Source organism: Podarcis filfolensis (assembly GCF_964270895.1).
Source record: "Podarcis filfolensis genome assembly, chromosome: 18".
Lineage (NCBI taxonomy): Eukaryota > Metazoa > Chordata > Lepidosauria > Squamata > Lacertidae > Podarcis > Podarcis filfolensis.
Window position 1 is genome coordinate 7,454,184 of NC_139622.1, and position 13,279 is coordinate 7,467,462.

A 13,279-nucleotide genomic window follows, 5' to 3' on the forward strand; every position below is an offset into this window, starting at 1 on the left:
TGGGGGGTGGGTCAGATTTGGGGGCTGAGGTCTCCCTTCAGCAGAATCAGCCGGGGTGTTTTGGGGAGAGGAACAGCGGCAGCCCAGAGTCGACGTGCCACATTTTGAAGCAATACTTGCTAAAGAAGGGGCCATTTAGGTGTGACATCCGGAATTTGAAAAATTACCTTTGCTTCAGCACATTTCCTGCGAGAGGGCAGGAACTGTTGTCATTTTTAACTCCGGGAGAGGTGTGTGGGTGTCTCTTCTGTGACTGCTGTTGCAGGCTTTAGTCTCCAAAGCAGAAGTCGCTGGTGTCGGTGCAAAAATGCAACTTGCTTTTTCTCTTCCCCTCTTGGGAACTGGCTCTCTTGCAGACAAAAATGCAGGTCTAGGGAAGCCTTCCTTTTTCTCATTTCATCTGCTAGTAAAAAAGGTAAAGGGATCCCAGGCTGTTGAGTCCAGTTGCAGAAGACTCTGGGGTTGCGGCGCTCATCTCGCTTTCTTGGCCGAGGGAGCCGGCGTACAGCTTCCGGGTCATGTGGCCAGCAGGACTAAGCCGCTTCTGGCGAACCAGAGCAGCGCACGGAAACGCCGTTTACCTTCCCGCCGGAGTGGTATCTATTTATCTACTTGGACATGTTTTCGAACTGCTAGGTTGGCAGGAGCAGGGACTGAGCAACGGGAGCTCACTCCGTCATGGGGATTCGAACCGCCGACCTTCTGATCGGCAAGTCCTAGGCTCTGTGGTTTAACCCACAGCGCCACCTGCGTCCCACGCTCATCTCCTAGTAATTCCTTGTTACTCGTCGGTTAGCATAAGAAGCTTGCCAGCGGCCCATGTAGTCCAGCATTCTGTCCTCACTATGGCCAAGTAGATGCTTGTGGAAAGATTGTTTTGATCAGTGGTGCGTCTCGAACAAGGTGAACTCCAAATGCACAGCATATTCTTAAAAAGAAAAATTAATCTGAAGGTTGGTGGGTGTTGGCCAGGCTGTTGCTCACCTTTTGTGCCCTGTGCCTGTAGTTTAATTTGCTCAGCGCAGCTGATTTCAGTTAACAGCTTTGTAACACTAAAAGGGGACGCGGGTGGTGCTGTGGGTTAAACCACAGAGCCTAGGACTTGCTGATCAGAAGGTCGGCGGTTCAAATCCCCGTTATGGGGTGAGCTCCTGTCCCAGCTCCTGCCAACCTAGCAGTTCGAAAGCACATCAAAGTGCAAGTAGATAAATAGGTACCGCTCCGGCGGGAAGGTAAACGGCATTTCCGTGCGCTGCTCTGGTTCGCCAGAAGCGGCTTAGTCCTGCTGGCCACATGACCCGGAAGCTGTACGCCGTCTTCCTTGGCCAATAAAGCTAGATGAGCGCCGCAACCCCAGAGTCAGTCATGACTAGACCTAATGGTCAGGGGTCCCTTTACCTTTACCTAACACTAAAAGACGAGTGGAACAAGATGCATTTCTTTATTTTTAACCCCGTTTCTTAAACTGCAACCTAAAACTGGTTTTACAAGGATAGCACTTCGTCATTGCCCCACAAAGACTTTGAACCTGCAGCAGTTTTTTCCACTTTGTGGATAGAATGAGGAACACCAACAATTTCTTGCTCATGAGCAGATGTTAGTTTCCAGCCTTTCATAATTGATGTTCCTTGGGAGAGGCGATCCTTTTTCCTAGCCTCTACTGTGTTTTGCTGCCCACCCCCCTCCAAAAAAAGGAGTCTGGTTAGCTTCTATCTTTTAAATTTAAGCAGTAAGTACAATACGTGCATGAAAAGACGGCAACTTTTAAAAAATCGCTTATGGTAAGGCTTTATTGCTCATAAACAAGATGAATTGCAGCGATGTCTGGTCAGACACTTTCTGGCTTCAGCTGTTTTAGGTAAATAAAACTGCCCCATTTTCCAGTATTTTGCTGGTTTACTCTATATCGGGCCAGATTTGCTCAAAAAAGTTACTTTTTGTGTATCATAGCTCCTTCCTCTTCTGTGGGACAGGAGAGCCATCCGCTTTGCATGCAAAAAGGTCTCAGTTCCAAACTTTGTCATTTCCCGATTGGGCTGAGCGAAACACCTTCTCGAAAGCAGGTGTCATTTAGTGTGGGCAACATTGAGTAAGGTTGGCCAGTGGTCTGATTTGGTAAAATCCAGCTTTCTATGTGAAAGACAGACAGGTGCAAATTAATTAATTAATCTGTTCCTTGTTGTTCGAGTTGGGTACCTTTTGTTCAGTCAGTAGAGCATGCAAGACTCTCAATCTCTCAGGGTTCTACGCCCCCCCTACCTTGGGGGAATGATCCCTGCGCTGCCGTGGGTCGGACTGGACGGCCTCGGTCCAGTAGACCTGAAGGAGCGTCTCCACCCCCATCGTTCTGCCCGGACACTGAGGTCCAGCACCAAAGGCCTTCTGGCGGTTCCCTCCCTGCGAGAAGTGAGGTTACAGGGAACCAGGCAGAGGGCCTTCTCAGTAGTGGCACCCGCCCTGTGGAACGCCCTCCCACCAGATGTCAAAGAGAACAACCACTACCAGACTTTTAGAAGACATCTGAAGGCAACCCTGTTTAGGGAAGCTTTTAATGTTTGATGGATTGCTGTGCATTCATACATCATGTTACGTTTGCTTCAGGTTGCACTTTTTCAGGTTGCGTCCCGCGGCGACCCGGAAGTACCAGAAAGGGTTACTTCTGGGTTTCGCTGCTCGTGCATGCGCAGACGCGCAAAATGACGTCATGTGCATGTGCAGAAGCGGCAAATCGTGACCCACACATGAACAGACACGAGTTGTGTTTTTTTCAGGTTGCAAATGGGCCTCCAGAACGGATCCCGTTTGCAACCAGAGGTACCACTGTATTTTAATATTTTGTTGGAAGCCGCCCAGAGTGGCTGGGGAAACCCAGCCAGATGGGCAGGTATAAATTATTATTATTATTACCCCGGGGTCCCTTCCAGCTTCACAGTTCTGTGATTCTATGATTCTGCTTGAAGGGATGTAAACATCATTGAAAATGGACCGAGCTGGTTTTCTGCAGCTCCAGAAGGTAGGACCCGCCGAGCCAATTGCTTTAAGTTAGAAAAGGGATTCCAGCTAAACTTTGTTGTTGTTGTTTTGTCGTTTAGTCGTGTCCGACTCTTGTGACCCCATGGACCAGAGCACGCCAGGCACTCCTGTCTTCCACTGCCTCCTGCAGTTTAGTCAAACTCATGCCGGTAGCTTTGAGAACACTGTCCCACCATCTCATCCTCTGTCGTCCCCTTCTCCTTGTGCCCTCCATCTTTCCCAACATCAGGGTCTTTTCCAGGGAGTCTTCTCTTCTCCTGAGGTGGCCAAAGTCTTGGAGCCTCAGCTTCAGGATCTGTCCTTCCAGTGAGCACTCAGGGCTGATTTCCTTAAGAATGAATAGGTTTGTTCTTCTTGCAGTCCATGGGACTCTCCAGCTAAACTAGGGGAGTCGTATAATCATAGGCTTGTAGACTTGGAAAGGGGCCCGGAAGATCAGGAAGAACGGCTGGAGCTGTTTGACAGCGAACTTACTTGGAAGGTGGTGAGATCTTCACTGGAGGTTTTTGGGTCGAGATTGTATTGGCACCTGCCAGGGATTGTCGAGCTGAGATCGCTGCCTTGCAGGGGGTCTGGACTCGAAGGCCCTTCCAACCGTACATTTCCATGAAAAAGCTTTATGGCAATTCCCCCCTCCCCCAGTTCCTTTGAGTGGTAAACAAAGCAAGGCCAAAAATGTAACCAAGAAGAGGGAGAGAAATCCCCCTGGAGACCTCACTAGGATTCTCTCCAGAATTCTGGTAACAATGCATTTGCAGGGTAGATTTCCCCAAGAGAGGAGATGTTGGTCTTACTGTTAACATTCGATATCTCATCAAACAGTGGAGTTTTAGCACCTTGAAATAATACCCCAGATCTGCATACAGACCCTCTTAATCTTGTTCTGACCCATTAAAAAACTGGGTACGTAGGTGACGGCGTCATACAGTTACAGTGGTACCTCGAGTTAAGTACTTAATTCGTTCCGGAGGTCCGTTCTTAACCTGAAACTGTTCTTAACCTGAAGACCACTTTAGCTAATGGGGCCTCCCGCTGGCACTGCGCCGCCAGAGCACGATTTCTGTTCTCATCCTGAAGCAAAGTTCTTAATCGAGGTACTATTTCTGGATTAGCAGAGTCTGTAAGCTGAAGCGTATGTAACCCGAGGTACCGCTGTATTTTGAACTTACACAGTTCAGAACAGTCTTCACTGACAGTGGCTCTCAGAGACTCAAGACAGCTCTTTGCAAAATGTTCAAAGTTCTCCAGACACCAAGCGTATTTTGCCACTTGCAATTGCAAACCCCGTGGAGATCTCTGAATGCCAGGTTTGCAACTGACCTCTCCATCTGGCTGGTGAATAAGAAGAGCTTTTTCATTGCCTTTATCTCCTGCCATTTCCTCCAAGAAGCCCCACCCCCCCTCAGTTAATCCCTACAACGACCCTGTGAGGAAGGCGAAGAGGCTGCGACTGACTCCAAGGTTTCATGATGGAGTGGGGAGTCAAACCCTGATCTCCCAGGTCGTAGTCTGATGCTCCAACCCAGGGGTCAGCAAACTTTTTCAGCAGCGGCCAGTCCACTGTCCCTCAGACCTTGTGGGGGACCGGACTATATTTTTGGGAGGGAAATCGATGAATTTCTGCGCCTAACAAATAACCCAGAAATGCATTTTAAACAAAAGCACACATTCTGCTCATGTAAAAACACCAGGCAGGCCCCACAAATAACCCAGAGATGCATTTTAAATAAAAGGACACATTCTACTCATGTCAAAACATGCTGATTCCCAGACCGTCTGTGGGCTGGATTTAGAAGACGATTGGGCCAGATCTGGCCCCCAGGCCTAAGTTTGCCTACCATGCTCTAACCACTACACCAGCCTGTCCTCCTGCTATGCGGCATTTCTATAAATCGAGTAGACAAATCGGTATGGGGAAAGCAAAATGCCCCTTAGAGAAGGATGTGAATTTTTTCCCCGGAAGCTTGAATTTGTTTGACATTTCAATGTGTTGTAAACCACTTGGATATTTTTCTTTAAAATATAAAGCGGTATAGAAATGAGATTAAAAATAAATTTTATTGTGGGGAGAAAAGGCCCCCAAGCATTCTGTTGCGGTGACCATAACCTAAGATTAAGGTGCCATTATCTTTCTGAGTTTCTAACACTGATTGGTTTGCCTTGAGCAAGCTGTTCGGAATAATGGGAGGTTGCAGCGGTCTTGCGCCATGACAAAAGATCTGTTATTTTAACCTGTTTGACAAGGGCAGCGTGGACTCTTGTGTCCCCATAGCATTCCCCCCCCCCAACTGCAGGTGAAAACTCTCCAAAACACCCTAGCAACCGACCGCAGTTGCGTAAGCCATCTCTGTTGACAAATTGCGGCATTGTTTGAGTATTTGCATAAGGAAGCGGAAACGCAGAAACGGAATCAATTCCCCCACCCCCTTCCTAAAAAAATAAACCATTAGCTCAGTAGTCAAACATCTACATTGGAAGATGCAAAATTTGGCACCCTCCCCCCAAGTCGGGCTGGCAAGGAGCAGTGTTAGAAACTCAGAAATACAACTAATCTCCAGTCTGGGTGGTAGTCGCCACAACAGACTGTCTACTCGGCATTTCCATCCCCCATGAAACTGGTTGTTGATTTTTGTGGGGGGGTTTTGCAATGGAGCTTACGATTATGTTTACAGTGGTACCTCGGGTTAAGAACTTAATTCGTTCTGGAGGTCCGTTCTTAACCTGAAATTGTTCTTAACAGTTTGAATTCAGAACAATTCAAAGTGTTGGTGCTGACTTTTAAAGCCCTAAAAGGCCTCGGTCCAGTATACCTGAAGGAGTGTCTCCACCCCCATCGTCCAGCCCGGACACTGAGGTCCAGCCTTCTGGCGGTTCCCTCACTGTGAGAAGCCAAGTTACAGGGAACCAGGCAGAGGGCCTTCTTGGTGGTGGCGCCCGCCCTGTGGAACGCCCTCCCACCAGATGTCAAAGAGAAAAATAACTACCAAACTTTTAGAAGACATCTGAAGGCAGCCCTGTTTACGGAAGCTTTTAATGTTTAATAGGTTATTGTATTTTAGTGTTCTGTTGGAAGCCGCCCAGAGTGGCTGGGGAAACCCAGCCAGATGGGCGGGGTATAAATAATAAATTATTATTATTACTCTGCCCCAAGGAGCATCCAGTCTGGATTCCCTCCCTTGAGAGATGCATTATATTATTGGTGTGTTTTATGGCACTGTAGGCGGGACGCGGGTGGTGCTGTGAGTTAAACCACAGAGCCTAGGACTTGCCGATCAGAAGGTCGGCAGTTCGAATCCCTGCGACAGGGTGAGCTTCGTTGCTCGGTCCCTGCTCCTGCCAACCTAGCAGTTCGAAAGCACAAAGTGCAAGTAGATAAATAGGTACCACTCCGGCGGGAAGGTAAACGGCATTTCCATGCGCTGCTCTGGTTCGCCAGAAGCGGCTTAGTCCTGCTGGCCACATGACCCGGAAGCTGTATGCCGGCTCCCTCGGCCAGTAAAGCGAGATGAGCACCGCTACCCCAGAGTCGGCCACAACTGGACCTAATGGTCAGGGGTCCCTTTACCTTTACATGACATTGTAGACTTTTTGTTCATCACATTTGTATTCCTCTGAGGAGCTCAGGGTGGCAAGCATCGCCCGTCGCCTTCCTCTCCCCATTTTGCCCTCTCAGCACAGCCCTGCGAGGTATTTAAGGCTGAGAGGAAAAAGCAGCTAATTATTTAAAAGAAAGGAAGAAAGGCAGCCCGGATAACATGGGCTTAATCTAAATCCATTACATGGTAGCATGCGTTTAATGTACGATTTCAGAGCTTTCATCTCTGATGTGTCACTGAGTTGCAACGAATTCCCTTGCCACCGCGTTAGTCACTGAAAGGGAGGCAGAACATTCTGTTGGTTATTCCAAGAAGTGGAGGGTTATTGCTTCATTCATTATGTTCTGTGTTTTTGTGTTGTAAACTGCCCTGTGATCTCTGGATGAAAGGGTGGCATGTGAAGTTAATAGGTAAAGGGACCCCTGACCATTAGGTCCAGTCGCGGCCAACTCTGGAGTTGCAGCGCTCATCTCGCTTTATTGGCCGAGGGAGCCGGCGTACAGCTTCCGGGTCATGTGGCCAGCAGGACTAAGCCGCTTCTGGCGAACCAGAGCAGCGCACGGAAACGCCGTTTACCTTCCCGCTGGAGCGGTACCTATTGATCTACTTGCACTGGTGTGCTTTCGAACTGCTAGGTGGGCAGGAGCAGGGACCGAGCAACGGGAGCTCACCCCGTCACGGGGATTTGAACCGCCGACCTTCTGATCGGCAAGTCCTAGGCTCTGTGGTTTAACCCACAGCGTCACCCGCGTCCCTGTGAAGTTAATAAATAATAATAATGGCTCGTAGCCAGTGCTGGTCCTACTCCGAGTAAACCCACTGAAACTGGTTGGCTGGACTCCCTTGGGGGCGACATCGATGGGTCTGTTCTGAGTCAGGCCTGGTGGAGGGCAACCCAGAACCTGCATCTGGAACCCTGGGACAGAGCTGTCTGTATTGACAACATCCGGGTCACAGGTGGTCTCAGCTTTTAAGGGGTTTGGGAAGCTTCCAGCATTCAGGTCCTCCATACTGGCCCACCTGCTAGCTGTAGGTGACAAGAATTCCAGGTAGGCAAGCAGGCTCACAAAGCATGGTTGCAGTCCTCATTGTGTGGAGAAGCAAACACACATTATATTTCCACAGTTGTGACGATGCTGAGGTTTTTATGTGTACTTATAATGTGGGACGCTCCGGCAGGGAGGTAAACGGCGTTTCCGTGTGTTGCTCTGGTTCGCCAGAAGCGGCTTAGTCCTGCTGGCCACATGACCCGGAAGCTGCACGCCGGCTCCCTCGGCCAGTAAAGCGAGATGAGCGCCGCAACTCCAGAGTCGGTCACGACTGGACCTAATAGTCAGGGGTCCCTTTACCTTTACCTTAAAATGTGGGAATGCACCTGCTTCAAGTGGTACCTCAGGTTAAGTACTTAATTCGTTCCGGAGGTCCGTTCTTAACCTGAAACTGTTCTTAACCTGAAGCACCACTTTAGCTAATGGGGCCTCGCACGGCCGCCACGCGATTTCTGTTCTCTTCCTGAAGCAAAGTTCTTAACCCGAGGTACTATTTCTGGGTTAGCGGAGTCTGAAACCTGAAGCATTTGCAACCCAAGGTACCGCTGTATATGTGTTTTGGAAGGTGCTGTTTTGCATGCATGCACCAAAACCAACAACAACTGCGGTGCAAAGTGCAAAAATGAGTCAGATCTGCTGACTGTGGCTCAGGCGGGGAGTCACGGCTGCTGAGCTCACCGCTGCTAGTAGGTGAATGCACTGTAGTAACCCCAACTTGCCACTGCGTCTGGAGACCCGACTTCACATGACGGGAGCTGGGATGATACTATGCAGCCCTCCCATTGGCTGAAACGGCTTGGATGATTTTGGCATCTGTAGGGTGGCTGGAAGTGAGGAGACAGCAGGTGCAGCGAAGTCTGTGTTGAGCAACGCGGTTCTCTCTTCTCTCTCTCTCTCTGTCTCTCTCTCTCTCTCTCTCTCTCTCTCTGTCTCTCTCTCTCTCTCTCTCTCGTAGTGAGAAGGAAGGAAGGATAGAGAAACTCTATATACTGCAGTTCACGTGCGAAAGAGTTTTGCATTTCCAGCTGGAATCTTCTCAGTGGAAGATTGATATGCTAATAAATTGCGGATAAGCAGTCAGCTCTTTGTTTCCTCCTTTTTTATAATATTTTTAAATTACATTTTCAACAAAAGTAACAAAATATAAACAACAAAGGATACAAAAAAACCCCAATATCAAATCCATAAAATGGGATTCTCTGAATCCCGTGACTTCCCTCCCTTAAATTTTCTTTTCAGTTGCATATTATTTTTAACCTCGAGTTTCCTGGGCTGTCTCTAAAATTACAAGTGCTCTTAAAATCCTGCTAATGTTATTAACCTGTTTACTGTACGTTTGCAAATACATAATGCAGTGGTACCTCGGGTTAAGAACTTAATTCATTCTGGAGGTCCGTTCTTAACCTGGAACTGTTCTTAACCTGAAGCACCACTTTAGCTAATGGGGCCTCCCGCTGCCGCCGCGCGATTTCTGTTCTCATCCTGAAGCAAAGTTCTTAACCCGAGGTAATATTTCTGGGTTAGTGGAGTCTGTAACCTGAAGCGTTCGTAACCTGAAGCATCTGTAACCCGAGGTACCACTATAAACATTTTCCTTTTTTTAAAAAAAAAAATTATCTTGATTTCTGAGCTTTCCAGTTAGTTTCTGCCATTTCAGTGTACAGTGGTACCTCAGGTTACATACGCTTCAGGTTACATACTCCGCTAACCCAGAAATAGTGCTTCAGGTTAAGAACTTTGCTTCAGGTTGAGAACAGAGATCATGCTCCGGCAGCAGCCGGAGGCCCCATTAGCTAAAGTGATGCTTCAGGTTAAGAACAGTTTCAGTTTAAGTACGGACCTCCGGAATGAATTAAGTACTTAACCCGAGGTACCACTGTAGTCCATTAACTGGCCAGCTCTTTATCCACATCAGGGAAACACAGGCCAAGTTGCAGCGTGTTGCAGCACAGAGTGATCCTCGCTCAGGGTGCCCTGTCCCAGGTTACTCCATTCCAGTTCCCTGAAATAGACCAATGGCATTCTGTGGCCACAAAGCACAAGCGGTCCCTTTATTTGGCTGTTTTGATGGATTTCCCCACACGCAGTGTTTCTGTTTCTTCTTCTGAATATGTGTTTGTACTTCCGCGTGCCTCGGGAGTTTCCCAAAGTCTGCTGATGCGAAAGGGAGCATTGCTAATCCAAACCCTTCGCTTAGTGGCACATGCAGCCTGTTTCTCAGAAGCAGGGGAAAAGAGTGGTTTCCTGGTAGGCTGGGGGGAAGTGGGGTGATGGCAGGGCCAGATTTAGGTTTGATGAGGCCCTAAGCTACTGAAGGTAATGGGGCCCTTTATATGTCCAGCTGTCCTTTGTCAGCAACAAATTGGCACTGGTTTTTTTTTTTTGGTGTTCATTATATGCTATATGGTAATTCAAGGACCAACCGTATTTTTCGCGCAATAAGACGCACCAGACCACAGGAAGCACCTAGTTTTTCGAGGAGGAAAACAAGAAAAAAAAATACTCTGAATCTCAGAAGCCAGAACAGCAAGAGGGATCGCTGTGCAGTGAAAGCAGCAATCCCTCTTGCTGTTCTGGCTTCTGGGATAGCTGCGCAGCCTGCACTCACTCCATAAGATGCACACACATTTCCCCTTACTTTTTAGGAGGGAAAAAGAGAGTCTTATAGAGCAAAAAATACGGTAATAGGTATCTAAAGCCATTTGCACATAGCAGAATGTGTATTTTATCAAAGGAATTGTTGAACTGAAATACAAATGAAGTATATTAATAGTGAAATAATGATTAAGCTCTAACTTAAAGTGATTTTTTATTCGTAACAAACTTAATAATGCAAACACATTGGCATTTGGCAATAGCAAAAGTTCCTTTAGAAGCACAATTTACAAAGACTCATAATCTAGTCTCTAGAAACTTCCTACAACATGAAAAAGTAATAGGTGCAAGTAAATGATGCAAACTACTGCTAATAATAAATAGCAGAATGTAGGCACCCTATATATAGAAAGGAGCAAACCAGGGATATTTTAGAGAGCAGGCTAGCAGGCGGGGCCCATGACTTGAATCATAGGAGCCTACACATCACAAACCACTGTTGCTATATGTAGGTTTTATTTTTTTGCTTTTTATCTTATATTTTGGAAATGTACATCCAAATATTTTTTTTTCCTTTAATTTTTTTGGGGGGCCCTAAGCTATAGCTTGTTTAGCTTATACATAAATCTGGCACTGGGCGGTGGAAGTTGTTAAAATTTCGATGTTGCTTATATAAAGGTAAAGGTAAAGGTACCCTTGCCCGTACGGGCCAGTCGTGTCCGACTCTGGGGTTGTGCGCCCATCTCGCTTAAGAGGCTGGGGGCCAGCGCTGTCCGAAGACACTTCCGGGTCACGTGGCCAGCGTGACGAAGCTGCTCTGGCGAGCCAGCACCAGCGCAGCACACGGAAACGCCGTTTACCTTCCCGTTATAAAGTGGTACCCATTTATCTACTTGCACTTAAGGGTGCTTTCGAACTGCTAGGTGGGCAGGAGCTCGGACCGAACGATGGGAGCTCACCCCGCCGCGGGGATTCGAACCATACGATCGGCAAGTCCTAGGCACTGAGGTTTTACCCACAGCGCCACCTGCGTCCCTTGCTTATATAGTGTCTCCTAAACCCCCACCCACTTTTAAAAGCGGTGTTAGAAACTCAGATATATAAACCAAGGTTGCAGGACTGGACTGTTTTTCCCACTCTCAAGCTGGCCTTCGCAGTCTCGAGGATGGAGATGTTTTGGGTGCGTCCAACAGCGCTCTAATCAAAGGGAAAACTGTTGGAATTAAAGGACCTAATGTCCTTTTTCCATTTCAGCAGGCCAGAGTTTGACTCGGCTGTGGAGCGATCTTTTCTTTCCAAAGCTACGGTTCACTGTGACCGGGGGGGCAAATCTCTTGCGCTGGCTTTGTGTGGGTTGCAAAATCTTAAAACAGAACCGTGTTGTGACTTGGGTCCCTGCACTTCGGTGCGTTTGGGGGTCCTGACAGGTATAGGTCGGCTCCCCCTCACAAAACCACCTCTTACCAAAACTCTGGAAGTGCTCCTTAATTTTTAACCAGGTAATCGGACAAGTGACCAAATAGGACAAATAGGACTGTTGAAACTGCACGCCTTCCTGCGACTGCTGTGTAAACTCTGATGTTCCTTCTTGAATACAGTGGTACCTCGGGTTAAGTACTTAATTCGTTCCGGAGGGCCGTTCTTAACCTGAAACTGTTCTTAACCTGAAGCACCACTTTAGCTAATGGGGCCTCCTGCTGCTGCCGCACCATCGCGCCACAATTTCTGTTCTCACCCTGAAGCAAAGTTCTTAAACCGAAGCACTATTTCTGGGTTAGCGGAGTCTGTAACCTGAAGCGTATGTAACCCGAGGTACCACTGTATGTCCGATCTGTCTGTCTCTCTTTTTGCTCAGACCCGATATGCAAAGAGAGTTTCATTTGTATGGATTTTTGCATCATGTTCTGCACAGGAGGTTTCTCAGCTGCAACTGAATTTCCCACGAACAGGCAGAGGAGGTTCTCTGATGTTGCAACTCCCTTTGCATAAATGGAAATTGCTTCCATTGAATGCTGGGCTGGAAGATGAAATTAGCTGGGGGGGGGGCAATTCAGCATCCATAAAAGCTGAGGGGAGAATAGAGGAGGGTCGGCCAAGAGTGGCAAGGCAGGAAATGCACGTGGAAGCCAGTTTCTGCCATCTCTCCCTGGTGGGGCACCATTGCAGTTCCACAAGTAAAGGTAAAGGGACCCCTGACCATTAGGTCCAGTCGTGGACGACTCTGGGGTTGCGGCGCTCATCTTGCTTTATTGGCCGAGGGAGCCGGCGTACAGCTTCCGGGTCATGTGGCCAGCAGGACTAAGCCGCTTCTGGCGAATCAGAGCAGCGCACGGAAACGCCATTTACCTTCCCGCCGGAGTGGTACCTATTTATCTACTTGCACTTTGACGTGCTTTCAAACTGCTAGGTTGGCAGGAGCAGGGACCGAGCAACGGGAGCTCACCCCGTCGCGGGGATTTGAACCGCCGACCTTCTGATTGACAAGTCCTAGGCTCTGTGGTTTAACCCACAGCGCCACCCGCGTCCCTTGCAGTTCCACAAGAGTCCTCCTTAATCTAAATGGGTGGCTTTCCTTACAGGGAGGTGCTGTGCAAGATGACAGCTCAAGTGGCGATGGCGAATGGCTCTCTCGGGGTCTCCATGCAGTCTCCTGTCCAACAGCCCTGCAGGGTGTCCATCGATGATGTCTGTGTGGCCACTTCCCCCAGGTTGGTTAACCCTTTCTCTCCCTTGCGTGTCTGTGCATGCAAGTTTTGTTTTGTTTTGTTTATTGAGTTTTATATTTGTTATTGTTGTTGTTGTTGTTTAGTCGTTTAGTCATATCCGACTCTTCGTGACCCCCTGGACCGGAGCACGCCAGGCACTCCTGTCTTCCACTGCCTCCCGCAGTTTGGTCAGACTCATGCTGGTATCTTCGAGAACACTGTCCCACCATCTCGTCCTCTGTCGTCCCCTTCTACTTGTGCCCTCCATCTTTCCCAACATCAGGGTCTTTTTCAGGGAGTT

The 13,279-nt window shown here is 48.3% G+C and overlaps 1 protein-coding gene across 1 annotated transcript in view; it reads left to right on the plus strand.

Moving 5' to 3' along the window:
- Nucleotides 1-12,807: 12,807 nt before the first annotated feature.
- Nucleotides 12,808-13,279, plus strand: part of ACSBG2 (acyl-CoA synthetase bubblegum family member 2) — a 33,438-nt gene continuing 32,966 nt past the window's right edge. Inside the window, exon 1 of the mRNA XM_083594510.1 lies at nt 12,808-12,981. Coding sequence (XP_083450636.1) covers nt 12,833-12,981 — 149 coding nt within the window. The 5' untranslated portion in view covers nt 12,808-12,832. The remainder of the gene's footprint in view (nt 12,982-13,279) is intronic.